The 20,924-nt window shown below is 33.2% G+C and overlaps 1 protein-coding gene across 1 annotated transcript in view; it reads right to left on the bottom strand.

Annotated features, from left to right (window-relative positions):
• The window catches only part of DCC (DCC netrin 1 receptor), a 1,459,593-nt gene that overhangs the window by 789,817 nt on the left and 648,852 nt on the right, over positions 1-20,924 (bottom strand). The window contains exon 3 of the mRNA XM_074202006.1: positions 3,604-3,888. Within this exon, the coding sequence (XP_074058107.1) occupies positions 3,604-3,888 (285 nt within the window). The remainder of the gene's footprint in view (positions 1-3,603; positions 3,889-20,924) is intronic.

Consider the following 20,924-nt stretch of genomic DNA (forward strand, 5'->3'; position numbering starts at 1 on the left):
GAACCCAGGTTTTCCTAACTCCAAATCTAACACTTTACCCACCATAACATTATGCTACCCACTGGTTGGTAAAGACACTGAGGAAGTTTATTCCCACAATGCATAAAAATACAAAAAGCAGAATTCTTTCTCTCTCTTCTATCTCCCCTCCCCCATATATATGTGTAAACATACACAAATATATATAAATATATATGTATATATAGATCTATCTATAATTATAATATTTCAAGAATAGTAGATAGATCATTTTACCTGTAACTTCAGGAAGGGAAAAGAGAATTAGTACAACTTAAAGATATATATATATATATATATATAGATATATATATATATAGATACATATAAAGTCAGAGGAGAGAGACAGAGAGACAGAGACAAAGATAGAGAGACAGAGACAGAGAGACAGAGAGAGAGAGAAAGAGAGAGAGAGAGAGAGAGAGAGCAGAATTCCTTAATCAATACTACCATCAGTTTTTTCTATTAGCCTAAACTTCCTGCCCAATTGGCAAACATCGGTTTCTTTGATGAGGTATTGTTAAAAGTTAGATTACACAGAATTATTTGTAAACACTAGCGGCAAATATAAGTGATTTGGATGAACTCACCTGTTTCTTTGGTTGCTATTTTTAGGGTAAAAATAGTGTGCAATATTGAATATTTAACTCAATTGAATTCAATAATTCAATTCAGTTTAAGTAAATAATGGGGCAGTGTCTATAAGGCAATCCCTATACACCTATAAAATGGTTGAAGGGTGTCAACTATCTAATTAATGTTAAGTGTAAAAATTAGGTTGTTGCAAGTCTTGTGGTTGTATACTATGGAATATGGAATATACTATGGAATATTCATTTGCAAGTGGGAACAAGTGTATATGTATATGTATGTGGTGTGATTTTTGTTCAAGCTATTATACAATAGTGAGCAAGGTGGTATATTGGGGAAGGGCACTTTATTTGGAGTTGAAAAGATATAAAGATTTCCTTCATTGATGCATATTAGCTGTATAATAAAGAAAGAGCAAAGTTATTTCACTTTTCTGAGTCTCAGTTTTTTTTTTTTATCTATAAAATGGCCAAAAATACAACTGGTACCTAACTTACAGGGTTGTTGTGAGGATTATGAATGTATGTCTATGTGTGTTTGTATATTGTGTATATTATTATTATTCATGAATGTATATGCATGTCTATCTTTATGCATGTGTATATGCATGTATATGCATATTCATATATATTTATAATAATAATTTTATTGGCATAAGGAACTACCAAGTGAAAAAAAAAACTTCCTCTTTTTATGCAGGTCAGCACCCTTTCTGTAACTCATGGTCTTAGAAATGAGAGTTTTGGTGACTGATCCAGGATCACTTAGTACATCAGAGAAGGGACCTGAACTCGGGTATCTCTTGCTCTAAGATCAACTTTCTGTTTACTGTGTCTTGATCACTACTTATTAGGTTATCATAAGGTTCCTTTTCACTTTTAGTTAACATTTTATGTTTGCCTCCATATCTAGACTATATATTAATTGAAGTCCATTCCTCCTTATGTTAACAGTGCTAAATGTAGAGCAAGAACTCAATTCATTTTTTCCCATCATTTGCTACATATATTCCCCCTCACAAAGTTTCTGCTATTGTTTATTTTAGCAGTTGTATTTTAAGAGCAGAAACAGAGTAGATATGTCAGGAGCTACCTCATGCCATAAATGGATGCATTACTAAGGGAGAACTATGTCACTATTTGTTTTTAAAGTGCTCTTCAAGGGAAATTATCATTTTTTCCCCTTGGAAAATAAAATAAATTCCCATTTACTAGTAAAATCCAAAGAAACACATACCTGTGAGGGAATTTATGATAATTTTGATCATTTGTATCTATGAGATGTACTCTACTGTAGGTGTTAAAATTGCATCCTCACATTGGCATCACAATCTGGTCAAACATTCAGTGGCAAACTGGAACCATTTCCTACAAACTCTCAAGGGATGATTATTAATTTTTTCTGTAAGAAGTTACATGTAGTAAATCAGAAAACTAACTTAAGACTTGATTAATTGTTTTGTTGATTGTCTAGACCTTAGAAAGTAAGAGAGATGATGTTAAAAATGCCAATTAAACTTAAAAGTATATCATACCGACTTATTTTGTTTTTCTTCCTGAGAACTACTAACCACTTAACAGTATCCTACTACATATATCTCAGATGCTTCAGAAGTTCTAAGAGTCAACTAGTTTTGAATTTTGGCTAATTCTGTACTACGGTCAGTTTCTTTCATTTCCTTTTACATAGTTTCTTCAAACATAAATTTTCAGAAAAATCATCACTACCCTTATGCTTGACTCTATAAATTATCTTATAGATAACCTACAGAATCAGATAATTTAACCCATAACTGAGTTATATTGCATGATTCATTGACCAATTATTTAGTACAATGATAAATAAATGATTTGCTTGACTCTGGTTACATTTATAATTGATTCTTTGATTATAACTGAAGATAACCATCTAATCCAATCAAACTATTCAATTTTGTTATTCTTTTTAATCCTAAGAGAAATTGGTTGTCTGATCAAATTGACCTATCATTTGATTCAGTTTATTGTTCAATTAGTCAAATAGCTTTATCAATAGCCTTGTGTAGATAAAACTTTCAGATAAAGGCTAAATTGATTGAACTAAAAAAATTGTTTGCCTCATGTAGAAGCAAATACTGTTTCCCACTCCTTTTAACCTACCCAATAAGCAAAGATTTTATTTGGGTAATTTCCAAACTAGCCCTCTCCAAAACCTCATGATGGATTTTCTTTATGTTTTACTTGTAGAATGGACCTATGATTTCATCAGTTTAGGGATCCCCCAATGACAAAATTCTATCAATATTAATCAGCAATTAAAAGACTTAAAAAAGTTAACTGGACCATGAAGAAGTTCAGTGATTTTCTAAGGGCAGCAAAATTAGGATGTATCACAGGAATAATTTGACCTCAGGTCTTCCTGACTTGGAAAGCAGGTCTATGTCTACTATGATCATATTGTCTTTCTAGGTCTAATTTTTTTAAAGTTAGCTGAGGAAAATAATAACTTAACCCTATCAACATTAGGGTTAAAAATATAATTCATATATAAAATATAACTCATATTGGCAAATTGAGGAGGCTGGATTTTATGACCACTTACATTTCTTCTAGCTTTAGTTCTTTTATATTCTGAGAAAATGTAGTTTCTGTAAAATCTTTTGACAAGAATTCCCCTCCTCCATTCACAAATTAATAAAGAAATTCTGAAAGTAAATGATATGCTCAAGTCTCTCTCTCTCTCTCTCTCTCTCATTCTCTGTCTTACACACACACACACACACACACACACACACACACAGATGCAAAAAGTGCTTCCAGAATACTTGATTTTCATGAGATGGAAAAATCCTTTAGGTAAGCTCTGGTCAAAAATCTATAATGTAAGAATGACAAAAAGAAATGGACCTAAATAAAGGTGTCAGCAATTATATATGATCATTCAGCAGTATAATAAGATGAATCAGAAAACTTTCAGAGAATAAAATTCAGAAATGCCTGAGGAAGAATACAGTACCTGATAAAATTCTAATTTCTGCTTCATTTCCAGGTCTTGAGCTAGCTGGGTTTCTGGCAAGGCATCGATAGATTCCATTGTCTCCTGGTTGAAGTCTATTAATCTGTAAAGCCCCAGAGGGCAATATAACTATTCGAGAATCACCAGGATTCAGAACCAGGTCTTCTTGGTTCTTCTGCCAATGTATCGTTGGCATGGGCTCCCCTACAACTTCACATTTTAGTAATACTGTGTCTCCCATGAAGGCTGTGACAGATTCCGTTTGAGAAAGAAACCGCAATGGCCCTAGGAAATAAGAAAAGGAATGATAGTCTTATATGAAACACAATTACAATATGTAGAGAAAATATGATGTTTTGGTCATTATCCAATCTAAATAAATAATAGTCAATGGTGGTCAAAGGAAATGCAGAAGTATTCATGAATGAGGATTGTTTCAAGAAAATACATATGTGTGTGTGTGTGTGTGTGTGTGTGTGTATATATATATATATATATATATACATATATGTATGCATATTTCCCACAAAGAGAGCAACCATTTTGAACTATTTATGATATATTCACATTATAATTTACTGTGAGCCAAATATTCAACTCATTAAGTGTAAATTAGAAAAGGGTTTTTAATTCTACATTGAAAAAAGTCCTATAAATCATTACAAACATGAGGAAATCTCAGTGAGGGAAGTTGTAGAAAAGTCTCCTGATTAATATTGGATCAGAGGCCCTGAAGGTCCCTTCCATATGAAAATCTCGGCTTCTACAACTTGTCTAGTCCTATAATTGAAGCATTGGAATAGCAATAGAAATGGTAAAAGGCCTGATTTAAATCTATTTCATATCTCAACATGTGACAGCACCTTTTAAAGATTATACCTTGCTACTTTCTCTTTTTCTCGCTCTGATTTTCTCTGTCTCTCTGTTTCTCTCTCTCTCCTACTTCTCCTGCCCATGTCTGTCTCTTTCTCCATCACTCTTCCCTCCTACCTCTCACCTCTGTTACTGGTTTTTCATTATGTAAATATAGATGCTTCTAACATTAAAGAGATGATACATTTACTTCATAAAACAGAAATAAATATATTCAATACCCTAAATTTACCAAATTCCTACAAGCAAAATTATAATCGCTTCAATACTTAGGGAAAAATATTGTTATTCTTGACCACCTCAATCTCACATCCACTCTAACATTACAAATTTATCATCACAGTCTAATACCGCCCCCCCCCCCCCCGCACACCTCCAACTCCCTTCTTCTCATTTAGGTCTGAATTTAAAGGACAAATCTATATCTCTGCTAGACCTACCACTGGGTGGAAGCCAAAATAAATCAATTAATAAATATACGGGCTCATTGCTCAAAGTCCAGTTTGTAGACTTTCTGTGTAGTCCAATCTAGAGTTTACTAAAAAAATCTTGCACAATATCTGTACTGATTAGCATAAATATGTGTTGAAAATATATACTTAAAAATACAGTACTTTTATGATGGTATATGGAAATTTGTAGTGTTTAAACATTTATACAAAACTGTCAATTTTCAAAATGCTTTCTGATGACTTTTTAGGACTTCCCTACCACCAGCATTTTTCCATCAGATCATTGCTATTTTAATCCCCCATTTTGCATCTGAATAAAACAGTGTATGGTTATTAATAGTTTTTTTTGAGGAGCAATGAAACTTGAATCTTGCATGACACTAAATATGCCTTAGGCCTAAATTTAAAATACACCAGAAAACTGCAATTTGACTTCTGTTTCAACTAACATTATAGGCCTACTGCATCCAAGATATGGTATGAGACACTGAGACAAGATTTTTAAAGTAATTGCACATAAGAAAGTATAATCTACTTTTCATAATCTTAGATTATGAAGACTTGACTTACCCTAATAATTTCTAACTATTCCTACAATTTAGTAAAATCTGTGTATGTGTGGGTATGTGAATATTCATTGAGTGAGATCTGAACAAATCATTTATTTGCTACAAAATTCAGAATAATATAGATTGAATGACAAACTCACCACAATGTAACATTAATTTAACAAAGCAACATCTGCCACGATAGATATCTGAGAAAAGGATTGAGTATGATTTGTACCATCTTTGCTTTCCCTACAAGAAAACCTAGATTATTGAAAATTAACTCATAGCCTCCAATGTCAGATTACCATTGACATTATTCATAATACCATCATAGATTTAAATACTTGTGTGTTAGTGTACTGTACCAAATTCATAATCATTGAAAAAGATATAGGTATAGACTAGAAATTTCATAAGCTAAATCTTCAAGTTATATACTATTGCAAGATAATATTCACTTAAATTGAGATACATATAAGAAAGAAATAAAGATTTTCAATATTGTTCCAGGGAAGTCCAAAGAATCTCATGAATTTCTTCAAAGAATGATATGTATACCATTGTAAATGGACTTTTATCACAAACAACTAAAAATTCCTAAGTATTAGATAAAAAAAAAATTGGGGGACTTGTGAAACTTAACCATAGTTACACAAATAAGGAGTACCAGAAGTGGTAATCAAGCCCAAGGATCTACTGACTGAACTTTGTGTGCTTTCTACTTCATTACGCTGTTTGCTGGAATAGATATAAAATTAGAAAAGACAGTCCCTGCTCATTTAGAGCTTACATTCCAAAACAAAGGTTAATTGTAATACATAATATTATATAATAACATAATGGAGATTTAAAACATAGTTCTGCAGGGACTATGGGGGAAAAGTTAACCAGATATATAGAATCACAGAAGGATTCATGGAAGAGGAAGCAGATATTTAGAAATGCCCACATACTGAGCATTAATTATTTCAAGGCTTTACACTATTTCAAAATGGCATATCCAGTCACTGCGAATTGCTTGGACTTAGGTAATAATCAATGGTGAGTTGTTAAATGACAACTATGGAATGTCTCACAAGTGCTGGGAATATGGGAGTAAATATAGTCATAAACATGCTCCTGAACATTAGTTCTTATGTGCTTTTTTATGAAGACTGAGATGAAGCTATTACTTTAAAAATCGTTTATCTTGCCAATATTAGAACTGTGGAATTAGAAACCACTGATTGAGGAGTGAGTGGTGAGGAGTTGAAGCCTCCAGTAACATACAATTCTTTCAAGACATTTTCAGGGAAAGGAATGAGTTAAAAACTTAAGATAACTTTAGGGCCCTATAGGGTTGGGAAACCTTAATTAATATTTAGAGAAATTAGGAAAGAGATCAGAAGAAAGACAAAGATTTCTGGAACATTAATTATAGATATGGCATGGAAGAAATAACTTGGGATGGCATCAGGAACGTAAGAAGAGAGGTTACCAGTGACAAACAGAATAGCTTTCCTTTCCTGAGAAGAGAGAACAGAAATGAACAGAACAGAAAGAGGTTTGAAGTAAGGTGAAGAAGAATAGAGAGATACCATGAGCAAAGGACTCAGATTTCTAAGTAAATCATAAAATAAAATCATCTGTTTACAGATAGGTGGGAAGGAGTTAGATATGAGAGGCTTATGGGGGGAAAAGGGTTTGAACTAATCACTCTGGGAATTAAAGGAGTTGATCATTAGAGATTCAAAATGTTAATGTGTTCCTATGAGAATTGGTATGAGATTAGATAATATGTATTTTAATAGCATATCTATATGGCATTATCTAATGGCATTCAAAAGAAAAAGAGTTGAACCAGGGAAGGTAAATGATATGGCAACCTACAAACTGGTATGGCATGAATGGAGCTGATAGGTAGCTGGTGCTATAATAGAATATTGGATTTGTAGTCAAGAATACTATTTTATTTTAGTCTTAGATACCTACTAGATGTGTGATTTTAGATAAGACATTTTTCTACTTTCAGCTCGATTTCCTTATTTGTGAAATGAGACATAATAACACTTACCTCTTAGGGTTATTGTGAAAATCACATGAGATAACATTTAATGCATTTTGAAAACCTTGAAGCACAATATAAAGTTTATTATTGTTATTCTTTTGTTATTTTATAAGAGGCAGAAATTGAAATGTGTATAGAAGAGATTTAATGGACTGAAGTTTTTTAAAATATAAATAAAGGAGAAAGAAAAGAAAGTGAGGCCAGAAGCCTCAGAAGAATGATAGGTTGAGTTACCAAAGCGATGAAAATACTGAAAGTTTTGATAGAGATAAAAACTAGATTTAGAAGAAGGTAGGTTCAAGTAAAGGGGAAGATAATAAATTATGATTAGGAAATGTAATTTCACTGTTTGACATGAAATTGGAATGAGTTAAGTAAATGCTAATGGCAGCTATGATGGAATAAAGTAAAGTTCTTGGAGAGAAGATTTGCAAAATGGGAGATCTTTGAGGGCCTCAACACATACATATACTCAAATCTGAGAGTAGGACTATAGGTAAAAGGGAAGCCTTGAATATCTAGAAGTCTTGAATTCCTTGGGGGTATAAAGAAGAATAACCTTTAAGCCATATCAAAACAAAGATATAGACAGCATAATATATATGGATGAAGTAAAAGTTAAAAAAAAAAGGAAAGTTGAAGAGTTGTGGAAACAGATGGACTGCCTGTAAATGCCAATAAGGTTAAGGAGAAAGCTAACTCCTCCTGCTGACCTAGTAAATTAAGAATGATGAGTAGGAGAAACTCTGGGGAGTAGGAGAAAAAAACACATTTTAAAGAAATACAGATTTCCTTTAGTTTCAAAATATGGAAAACTTATGAGATAAAAGAGGTCCAGTATAAAAAATTATAAACTCATGTTAAAACAAAAATTATAGCACAAACAATAGAAAATCAGAGAAGATATATTGTTACCACTAGAAAAGAAGAATGAAGAAAATGTGAGGAAAAAGCAATTAAGGGAAAGGGTTTTTATCTCAGAAGACAGTGACTGAATCACTAAAGATGAGTGGGACAAGAGTTAGAAATTCTCCATTCAAACAATGTGAGCAAGGGTATTGTTCAAAGAACCAATTTCTAGGATTTCTGTGGTGATTAAGCAGAGTTATTTAAAAAAACTCTACATACAAGATTAGGTGAGTGTCCATGGTTTGATCCTTTAAATATTTTGGAATTGCATTATAAGGAGCGCAAAGAACAAGCAAGAAGCAGTGACCATACCTAGGTTAGTAACTATTGAATCTCCAAGACCAGAATGAACTCAGAAGAAATACCAAATCCTCATCCTCATTCCAAGATAAAAAAATGATTGAATACATTTAAAATTCAATTCCTTGCAAATTCCATGCCAATGTGTGACTACAATTACATCTACTTTGCTAAAGGTGTCTTTTTTAGTTGGCACTTTAAGATATAAAAGAGATTATACAAACTTCAGCTTATTTGATTCTTAAGATAAGACATTTTTCTACTTTCAGCTCAATTTCCTTATTTGTGAAATGAGACATAATAGCACTTGCTATTATCTCTTAAGATAATTATATATAGTTCTGTAAGTACTTGTATCCACATTTAACATCTGAAAATATGTTATCTCCAGCAGAGGAGAGGTCAGTTATAGTACAATTATATGGCTGGTTAGTGATGGGTGAAGTCTGGATTCAAATCCAGGTCACCTACTCTTTTCAGTACTTAAAGGAATGCGTCATAGGCCATGAGAAGTCTCACATACAATACATTTGAAACAATGCTAAAATAAATGTTGAATCTCCTATTAGGACCTCTAAAAGGTTTGCAAAAATGATTTTGATCTTTGAGATATTGTAAATTCATAACAATACCAATAAATACATTATAGAAATACAAATTTATAATCATATCTTGGTCTTACATCCCATCTCCCCAAATTAACAAGGGCTTAGGTGAAGCTATTCATTTTGGCATAATGGACAGAATCCTACTGGACTTGGAATTAGAAATAGGTGGGTTGGAATTGTGCCTTAGACTCTTTTTAGCATTGAATCTTGGTAAATCACTTAACCTCTCTCAATCACAAGATTGAGATATAAAATGAATATAATACTAACAAGAGTAAGTTCCTTGCTATTAGGTAATATTTCAATTATTGTATAAGGATTTCTAGCAACTATCCAAGGGTCTTATGTGAATTAGGTTCTTTATAAATGTTTGTTGACTTATTTATTCCCTCATAGATAAATGAGGATTAAGTGGGCTAACAATATGGAGAATTTGGAAATCTTAAATACTGCATTAATTAGTCAAGTGCTTTCATTGTCATCATAGACTATCATTGTAATAATTATCATCATCTTAATCATCATCCTTAGCAATCTTCCACAGACCTCTACATCATTTTAGGTATCGAAGCAGGACAAAAATACAAATTAAATAAATTGTATCAAATTTTAGTAGTCAAGACTAAAGTAATATATTTCTTAAATGAACATTTTAAACACATATTCACATGAAGATGGTTACAAGCCTACAATTGACAATCTGGGGATAACCCAATTAAATACCAAGAAAAGAAATGCAGACTAAATGGGAAGTAACAACGCAAGTTGTTGTATTTGTGCTACTGCTCCTCAGCTAAATAACTGATAGTATTATGGCATTATTTCTTAGAAAATTATTACCAGAGTTGAAATGCATATTCACCACGAGTGTAAACATCTGTTCTCACAGTAATAATTGAATGCTCAGACCAATATGCACTATATTACTTAGTTTAAAAGTTAAAATAATTGTTTCATTTCCTTATTTAGTTTGAGAAATAAAGCAAGTAGATGCTAGATTTATTTCAAGAAATGTTTTCTATTAACTTAACCTTTGGCCAGTTCTCAAACTTTATGCTTACAGTTTACAATTATGGAGATTTTCTTCAAATTTTTTAACTTACTAAATAGTTGCAGTCATATAATTGCAATGATTCTGTTATCATTATACCAGAAAGTATAGATATTAAGAGATCATAACATGGAATCTGAAAGATGGGTTCTCAAACAGTTCACTCATTTCTATTTTTAAAATAGTATGTTTATTAACAAGTTTAATATCAATTCAAATAGCAAAGTTCTCTTTTAAATAAATTGCTTATTTATGCATTATGTTTTATTAAATACTTATCAAAGGCTATTAAATAGTAGACAAAAGAGGGACAGGGAGCTAGCAAGAATGAAATTCTGAAGACATAAAATGAAATAATTCTCCTGAAGAGGAAAAGTCAAACTTATTTAAAGAGAATTATGAAGGTGCCCAAGGAACTCATTGGCTAATTCAGAAGACATGTACAGAAGGCAAAGGAAAGGACAGGGAATGAATACAAAAGTATGGCACAGTGCTCTAAGAATATTATCAGAAATGCTAAAGCTTTACAGGGGCTAAGGTTAGTTAAAAATGTCAAAGATAACAAAAAGGTATAAAGAAAAAATATCCAGAGAAAAAGGAGAGAAATAAAAATAGGACCACTACTCAGAAAGAATGGAAAAACAATAACCTACAATAGAGAGAGAAGGCAGAACCACTTAGTTATTTTTTGCTTCTGCTTTTTCTGATAAACATGATCTTAGACTGGGAAAAGACAGGAAAAAAAAGACTATTCGAAATATTGAAATACAGGATAACAGGGATACAATAAAATAAGATTTAGCTGATGAGATAAGATCATGTCACCTTTCCCAAATGATTAAATCCTAGGGTATTGAAAAAAACTAATACATATGAATGCTGAAACACTGACTTTTCCCTTTGAAAAAAAATAAAGAAGTATTCCAGACCAAAGATTGAGAGGTGTCAATTTTTAAAAGAAAAGTAGAAAGAGAAAATTGGAACACCAACCAAACAGCATTAGTATGTCATACATTAAATGGTAAAATTCTAAAATATATCATTTACAAACTAGTGAAAAGCAGAAAACATTTTTTTTGTCACAAAGAGGCTTAATCAAGAATATATCAATACCAAAATATTCTTATTTCATTTCCTGACAAGGCTCATAGATCAATGGAATGACCCAAATATAATTTACCTGAATTTCAGAGAATCATGTTCAAACATCTATATCCTATTCTTGTAGGTAAGATTTGGGAATATGTGCTAGTTAGTGGTACAGGTTTGGGGATTTGAAAATAACTGATTTGCCTGATAGAGCAGTCATAGTGAGTTTAGGTCTTTAGTGGAATGCACCAGGAATTATTCCTGGCTCCACTCTATTTAACATTTTTAATAATAATTTGGATATAATAGTGAGTGATAAGCCATGAACTAGATGAAAGAGTTAATGGATGAATGATTGATAAAACATGTATTTAACCACATTTCATGTCTGATAATTGGTGATCCCATTTGAGTTTTCTTGGCAAAGCTACTGGAATGCTTTGTCATTTCTCTCTTCAGATCATTTTACTATAATGAGGAAAAGGAGATAAATGGGCTTAAGTGACTTTCCAAGATTCACACAGTTAGTATACGTCTGAATTCAGAAAGATGAGTCTTCCTGACTCCAAGCCTGGAATTTTATCCACTGTGCCACCTAACTGTCCTATTAAGTACTTACTATTTTTTAAGTGACAGAATAAAATAACAGAGACATAAATACAAAAAGCAAGGATCAGAATTAAGGTAGTAATGGTGAGGGAAGTGTATGAAATCAAAAGGATGTTAAATGCAGACGAAGGATTTATTAATTTTTTTCCTCGGGTTATTAGAGTTGATTTTATTAGATTTTATTATTTAAAAACATTGATGAGAACAGAAGTAAAAAGATGGTGGGAGTGGTTGGAAAGTCTGTGGATAGATATAGATAGATAGATAGATAGATCGATAGAGAGATAGATAGAGAAAATATAGTCATTAATGTAGGGGCCTTGTAAAGGTAGATAACAATATTGGAATCAAAGAAGATGTTGATGGGCTAAGCCAAAATTAAAATGATGAAATATAATACTCATTCAAAGTCTTATATTTAGCTTCAAAAATAGATTTCATAAATGTAAAATAGAAGAGGAAGAAGAGCTAAATAGCAATTTTATGATGAAAAATTTGGGGTGGCAGTGGTTTCAAGCTCCATATAATTAAATAGTAAATAGTAAATAGATGATATCTTAAGTTTAATGAGAAGATAAAGAAAACCAGAAGAGGGAGGTATTAGTTCCATGATACTTTAATTAGAACATATCTGAAGAACTGTACTCATTTATGGGCACTACATTTTAGAAAACATGGACAAAATAAATGAGGTCCAGAGGAAAGCAAGCAAAATAAGATTGTACTGCATATCAGTAAGGTGAAAAGTTAAGAGGCGTTTAACTGAAGAAATGAGTTAAGGAGAATATAATAAATATCTTCAACCACATAAAGTTAGTAGTGAAATATAGAATCATCTTTTCTCTTTTTCCCATAGAGAGAGGCATTAGAAGCAATGCCTTAAAGTTTTAGGGTTTATATAAGGGGAAAATGTTAATATCCTTATTCTGACTCAATCTCAGCTTTCTAGACATTTCACATTACTCCACTTCACACATTTTTGAAATGATTTTAATAGTAAACTAATTATTGTTACCCAAATTCAATAAAGAAATTCCATGATTTTTTAAAATTATTCTGGCTCCACTCCATGGCTGGAACCAACTGTATCAAGTCTTTTGTCTCATAGAGGTCTTCATTTACTTCATGGTTCAACATAGGTACCATATACTTTGAGAGGATTTTGTTAATTTAATCATTTTTATTTGATTAACTTTGCATATACTGTTTTAATTCCAGAATCTAAGTTTCTGAATAGTAGAGAATGTTTTGTTTTCTTTTCTATATCCATTGTTTATCACTGGGTCTTGTATATAGTAGGTATTTAATTAATGGTTTCTGTGTGTGAATGGTTTTGAGTGAATGAATACTGTTTGAAAGTGCAAAGGGCTAGCAATGGAGGTAGATAGTTCCTCCCCACTAGAGATAATTTAGGAAATCTTGGAAGTCCACTAGTTGGGTATGTTGTAATTAGGGAATGAGAATTACTGATTAGGTAAAGATTGGGGGTCATTAATTGAGGATAAGGATTAGGGTACAATGTGGTACTTGTCAATGTATAGTTGTAAATTGTCACTGTCTTTATGCCATGTATTGAAGTGATTGGACTCTTTGCATTGGTTGGGATTCTAAAACTACTAGTAACTGAGTAAGAGAGGATTCTTTCAGGTATTGCTAAAAAAAATCTCAAACATAAATAAAATCAGCTGGTGAATTTTTTTGGCAATACCCTTTTTCATATATTTATTTAAATCAGCTTTTCTCTGACATCTTTTAGGAAGCCCATGTTATTAATTTAATTCATTTTCAATTATTTGTGCATAATGTCAAAGCAGGAGAGAGTATATTCTGATCTCTTCAAAATATTAGGAATTGCCCTACTCACTGCAGTGGCTTTTTACTGTGGGAAAGAAGTATTCTGATGAGTAAGCTACTATACATTTTCTAACTTGATCTCTTGAAAATGCTCTCAATGCATCCCTGGATGATCTACCCATCCTCTGGAAAAACAGGGGCAAGCAGGTAATGGTTATATCACATATTCCTGAAGGACTTCATGAATTTTCACAGAATGCTTTGGATTTAATCCAACAGGATTATTGTTACTAGGGTAGTGGGGAAAATAAATAATAGAAGCATATTTTTAAAAAAATTTTGGACTTCTTTCTTTGTGAAGGCAAAAATGAGGCAAAAATCACCATGGCGATGAATGAAGAGCTGTTAAAATGGCAGCAACATCAAAACAAATGGTTCCCAGATTTAGAATAGCAAGAACAGTAATCATCACAACTATCCTTTCTATAATATTTCCATCCCCCCACACATACCCACTTTTGCACATAACAATTGGAATAATTTCCTTCAGATTCTAAAAAGGCAAGGGAAAAAAGTTTACATGTTCTGGAAGTGTACAAATGATTCATTTAACTAAATCTCTCTCTTCTTAAAGAAACACTAGGAATTAAATATTTCATAATTTAGGCTTATTGGAAGATTTTCTCTTTCCAGGGCAACTTTTTTCCCATCATATTCCCCTAGTATGAGCCTATCCTGGTCTTTAAAATTCTAATCTGAAAATGGCTAACTTTTCTGTTTTGCCTTCTAGCCTGGTTGGCAGACTATCAGGATCCCCATCTCTCTGCACAGAAGGTCTAATTATTAAGCAATTAAAGTTCATTTAATAAAAAAGAGCTTATCATTTGGGGGACAGGCCTCAGGGTTGGAAACATGCCTAACATTTAAATATTCAGCAATTTGCTAGTATTGAGCACTACTGCCAGAGGACAGTGACTTTAAATGCTTTGTTTGCTTCAAATTAAAGCCTGTAGGGTAGTTCACCTCCAAGTTAGACCTTGTTTGTCTCTCTCTAATTCACACAGTAGCCAAAGGGAAGGAATAAAGGTAATCAAACAGAGCAATTTCAAGATTCTTAGTTCTCTCAGTAGTTTAAAAGAGGAACAACAGAGGTAGACAATAAACTGTCAGAAATTTCTTTCAGAATTTCTCTTCTGTACTCTATTTAGTTCTCTCCTCTCTACCTTCTTAAAATTATAGTTTCACTTTTTATAGCTGTTTTTTTTTCTGTGGAGAGAGCAGATTTGTTTATTTATTTTTATTACACTATTGAAAGACTTCCTAAAGAGTCATAACAGAAGCATCAATGAATGTTGAAAGATTAGTAGTGTACTGAGGAAGACTTAGAATCATGAAGAATAATATTCAGATCTACTTTTAGAAAGTTTCTAGAAGTGTGAATTTATTTTTTTAATGGAGAAAACTTAATTTTAATGAAATAGAGGATTGTCAAGCATTCCTGATGAAAAGAAAATTTAAATTTCAAATACAATTTTTTCTCACTTTTTAAAAATTTATTTACACAGTACAAAAATTGTCTTGTTATAAGAGTAAACATAATCCCCCTTCCCTCCACAAAAATAAAAAACTTCACAAGAAATAAATTGAAAGAAAGAGAAAAATATGTGCTTCAGTCTGTGTTCCAATACCATCAGTTCTGTCTCTGGGGTGGATGACATTCTTTAGCATAAGACCATCAGAGAAGTTACTTTCATATTTTTCCACATATTTTTGCTGTTGCTGCTTGTAATTCCCTCTATCCATTTCTCCCCACTACTAATTATTATATTTTCTCTCTCCTTTCATGCTGTCCCTCTTCAAAAATGTGCTGTGGGACATCCAAGAATGTGGCACAGCAGACAGAACACCAGCCCTGGGACCAAGAGGCCCCAAGTCTACATTCCCCCCAACCCCCCAGCGACCCAGGAATCACCTTGTCCCGTGGCCCTGGACAGACTATCCAATCCCACCACTTTGCATAAAGCAAAAAAAAGAAAATGTGTTATATTTGACTATCCTCTCCCATAATCTACTCTCTTCTCCATCCCCTACATCCTACTTCTCTTTCCTCATCCCCTTTCTTCCATCGCCTTTCTCTCTTTTTTCTTCTAGATTTCTATGCCCTATTAAGTATATATGTTGTTTCTTTTCTGAGTCATTTATGATGAAAATGAAGGTTCCTTCATTCCCTCTCACCTTTCCCCCTTCCATACCATTGCAAAAGCTATTTCTCGACTCTTTTAAATGACATATCTTAGTCTATTCTACTCCCCTTTCCTTTCTCCCAGTACATTTCCTTTTTAGCCATTGACTTCATTTAAAAAAAATATTATACCTTCATATTCAGCTCCCTCCTGTGACTCATCTATAAAAGCTCCTTATAAATGAGAAGGTTCATATGAGTATTATCAGTATTCTCTTCCCATGCAAGAATAAAAGCAGTTCATCATCAAGACCTTCATAATTTATCCTTCTTAGGGGCAGCACCGGCCTTGGAGTCAGGAGTACCTGGGTTCAAATCTGGTCTCAGACACTTAATAATTGCCTAGCTGTGTGGCCTTGGGCAAGCCACTTAACCCCATTTGCCTTGCAAAAAAAAATAATTTACCCTTCTTGTTCTCCCTCTCTTTGCTTCACCCGAGTCCTGTACTTGAAGATCAAAGTTTTTGTTCAGCTCAGGCTGTTTCCACAGGAACATCTGAAATTACCCTGCCTCATTGAAAGTCCATCTTTACCCCTGAGAGAGGATGTTCAATTTTGCTGGGTGGGTAATTCTCTGCTGTATTCTAAGCTCTTTTGCCTTCCAGAATATTATCTTCCAAGCCCTACAAGACATTAATGTAGATGCTGCTAAATCCTGTGTGATCCTGACTGCAGTGCCATGATATTTGAATTGTTTTGTTCTGGCTGTGTGTAGTATTTTCTCTTTGACTTGAGAGTTCTGGAACTTGGCTATAATATTCCTGGGGCTTATTTTTATTTTTGGACCTCTTTCAGTATAAGATTGGTGTATTCTCTCAATTTCTATTTTACTCTCTGCTACTAGAATATCAGGACAATTTTCCTGTAGAAACTCTTTAAAAATGAAGTCACAGATCTTTTCCTGATCATGAATTTCTGGTAGCCCAATAATTTTTAAATTGTCTCTTCTGGATCTGTTTTCTAGTTCAGTTGTTTGTTTTTTCAATGAGCTATTTCATGTTTTCTTCTAGTTTTTCATTCTTATGATATTGTTTACCGGATGTTAATTCTTTACAAAGTCATTGGCTTCCTTTTGCTCCATTCTACATTTGAAGCTTTTGTTTTCTTCAGAGTTTTCTTATCTCCTTTTCCAACTAGCCAGTTCTGCTAGTTAAGGTATTTTTCTCCTCATTAACTTTCTGAACTGTTTTTTACATTTGATCTAAACTAGTTTTTAGTATGTTATTTTCTTCAGCATTTTTTTGGGATCTCCTTGACTAAGCTGTCGACTTAGTTTTCATGATTTTTCTGCATCTCCCTCATTTCTCTTCCCAATTTTTCATCTATCTCCCTTACTTGATTTTCAAAATCTTTTTTGAACTCTGAAATAGCCTAAGACCAACTTCTATATAACTTGAAGGATTCAAATGCAGAAGCTGGAACTTTCTCATCTTCAGATATGTATTTTGATCCTCCATGGGACCAAAGTCATTGTCTATGGTCAGGTTCCTTTTTTTCCTGTTTACTCATTTCTCCAGCCTGTGTCCTTGTTTTCGGTGCTTCCTGAGCTTTTGACTATTATTGGGACACCCCCACAGGGACCTCAGTTCCTTCAAGGTCTTATGAGAGGTTCTGACTGCTCTCCTTCCTGTTCTCTGGTCTATGGATGGCAATAGAGGGCCCCAGACTGTGACCAGGGTCTGAATATGGACAAAGCACAAGAGTCCTGTCCCAGGGTCAGAGGAGAGACCTTGACAGTCTTCCCCCTTACCTTCTGTGGGCTGAGCACTCTGGGAGTAGCTGCCAGGTGGCTCTGTGCCCCTGCTTCTGTTTCCTGGGATCTGGGCTGCGCTGAGGGCTGTGGCTGTGCCTGGGCTTTGCACTTGCTCTGGCAGATGTCTCCCTGTTAATCTTCCAAATTGTGCTTGGTGTTCCCTTGGGTTGAAGGTCAGGAAACTACTTCTGCTGCCAGGAGTCAATACTCTCTGGGACCCAGGCACATAGGCACCCAGTGGGCTGTTCCATGAAGACTGGAATTCCTTCGCTCTGGCACAATATTCCTAGCTGTGCTGCTGCCCCCTCCACCCCCATGGAACAGAGCTTTCCCAGGGTCTTTCAGGTTACCTTGGGTTGGAGAACTGCCTCACTAGATGTTTCTGTGGGTTCTGTTTCTCAAAAATTTAGTTAGAGCCATAATTTTAAGGTTTTTGGAATATTTTGGAGAGAGCTCCTAGGAAAGATTATTCTCATACCATCATCTTGGCTCCACACTCTAGTAATGTGAATTTAGTCCGATTTCTTAACTTTTCTGACTTTGAGTTTTCTCAGAGGTAAAATAGAAATGATAATCCTAAAATAGGTTTATTGGAAGGAGTAAATTAAATAATATATTTAAAATATCTCAAAAATCTTAGTGTTTGCTCTCTGTGTATCTCTGTCTCTGTCTCTCTTCTACCCCAAAATTTGATAATTTGAAAGAGGGATAGCATAATATAATGGATACATAAAAAAGAAATCTTTGATTTCACTGTGATTTGTGGTTCTGCCAAAGGCAGATCAACTCTTATGCTGCAATCTATAATCTTAGAGTTTTGTCTGGAGCACTGCAAGAAGTAACTTCCCCAAACTCACATAGCGAATATCTGTTAAAGGTAGGATTTTAAACTCAGGTGTTCCTGACTATCAGGCCAACTTATTATTTACTATGCCAAGCCACCTAAATTAAACATCTAAATATTAATTAATATATACATGTACAAATATCTGATAAATAACAATGGTAATTTTTGATTCAATAGAAGGAAATGAAGATTTACAGACTCTAACAATATTATTTCACACATAAATTAAATTCATTCATGATTCCTTTGAAAATACAAGAAAAAAAGCATTCTCCCATGATCTTTGATAAATAACAGTAAAAAGAAAGTATTCACTGCTGTAACAACAGAGCACCAGAGTAGTATACAGGTATAAGTTATCCTTGAAAAGAAAAAAGCATCTTTGAAAGACTGAAGAAGTCCAAAGGATCTATGACTAAGCATGCTATCTACTTACAGTGATTTAAAGAGATAGATTCAAGATGCATACATATGTATTTTTGTACATGGCAACAATATACAAACATTTTGCTTGATTGTTTTTGTTACAAGTTGTTTTTTTCTCCTCCTTTACCTTGGATTTAGTGGAGGGAGAGGAAGACAGTTTATGGAAGGTGTAGAAGTAGTCCTACAAAAAGAAGATTTTTGAAATATTAAATAAAATACATTAATGAAATGAGAAAGTTCAGAAGTAAGCACAAATAAGTGGAGAATTATTGAAAATATTATGTGGAATTTTTATGTAATTTGAAAAATCAGCTATATGGACTAGATGTTCTTGGTTTCACAGACATGTTTTCATTTTCTGCTTTTCATATAGAAATGTTCTTTTGGGTTTAATTTCAGAAGAAAAAATTTTAAAAATAGACAAGGTAACAAAAAGGCTTTTAAGTGGGATATGAAGAAATACATGTAAGGAATAGAAAGTATGTCTGAACCACAAAATTTGTTGAGGTATAATGTGTAAGGGATTAGAAAGACCAGAAGGAAGAATGCTGTAAACAAATTTTGTAGTTCTGAAACAAGGAGCTTATATTTGATCTTAGAGGTTATAGAAACCTACTGAAATCTATTGAGAATGTGAGAGTAACAGAGTCACACTTAAAAAAATAACTTTGGTAGTTGTCTGGTGTATGGATTGGAGTAAGTTAAGAGATAAGGCAGGACTTGGCAGAAATCCAAGAAAAAGAAGATGATAAACTGAGTTAAAGGGACCCAGCTATGTGAAAGAAAGAGAATAGGATATATGGAAAATGCATTGTGAAACAAGAAATGAAAAGATATGGCAGCCTTTGCTTACATGGCAAGACTGAGAGTTAATAATCACACGTTACACCTAACTTGATAATCTAGAAGACTAAGAGGATAGTGATTTCTGTCATTAACAAGGATATTCAAAAAGAGGGATGGATTTTGTAAGAACAATTAGTACTCCTGTTTTGGACTTCTATTCAAGATTATTATAAACCATTTATTTATAAATGAATATTAGATAGTTCAGGAAATAGACTAGGGTTAAATATGTTGATCTGAGAATCATCAAAATAGTTATGATGAAATTTTAATTTTAATTTCATTGAACTATGGTCACATTATAATGGAAACTATGGTGTGATCTATTTTGTGATCCTATTTCCTCGGTATATTCCATTACTTTCCTATTCATTTGGTTCAATCTGGCATGAGGGAAATAAATAGGCAAAGAATGAAACCAATGTTCATATAAATGTCCTTACTTCCTCTAAGACCAGAATTCTTAGCAAAAGACATTATGGTTTTTACCCAGTTACAGATGGAGAGAATTGTAGAAATAAGAAGTTAAGGTGAAGTCACCTAGAACCAGGGGAGGTTCCCTAATGTAAGTGTAAATTTTCTCCCTAAAAGAGTTCAATATTTAACACAAACTAGAATCTAGTTAGAAACAGTGACAATGAAACATAGCCCCAGGAACAGTTCATATTATTCATATTACCTCAAGCAAAAGATAATTAAAAGACATTCTATATACAATGAACCAGCTATTATCTAACACAGCTCTCTTGCTTACTGTAGGCTTCACTGACCTTCAAGTCTTGATAAATGTAATGCTTTCTCAATCACTTATGCATAACTTATACAATTATCCAAGTTTCCTTACCATTATTCACCCCTCTTACTAATACTTATTTAAATAAAAAAAATTTTCTAATGTACCATTAGTACCTATTAACATGAATGC

Source organism: Macrotis lagotis, chromosome X (genome assembly GCF_037893015.1).
Source record: "Macrotis lagotis isolate mMagLag1 chromosome X, bilby.v1.9.chrom.fasta, whole genome shotgun sequence".
Taxonomy (NCBI): Eukaryota; Metazoa; Chordata; class Mammalia; order Peramelemorphia; family Peramelidae; genus Macrotis; species Macrotis lagotis.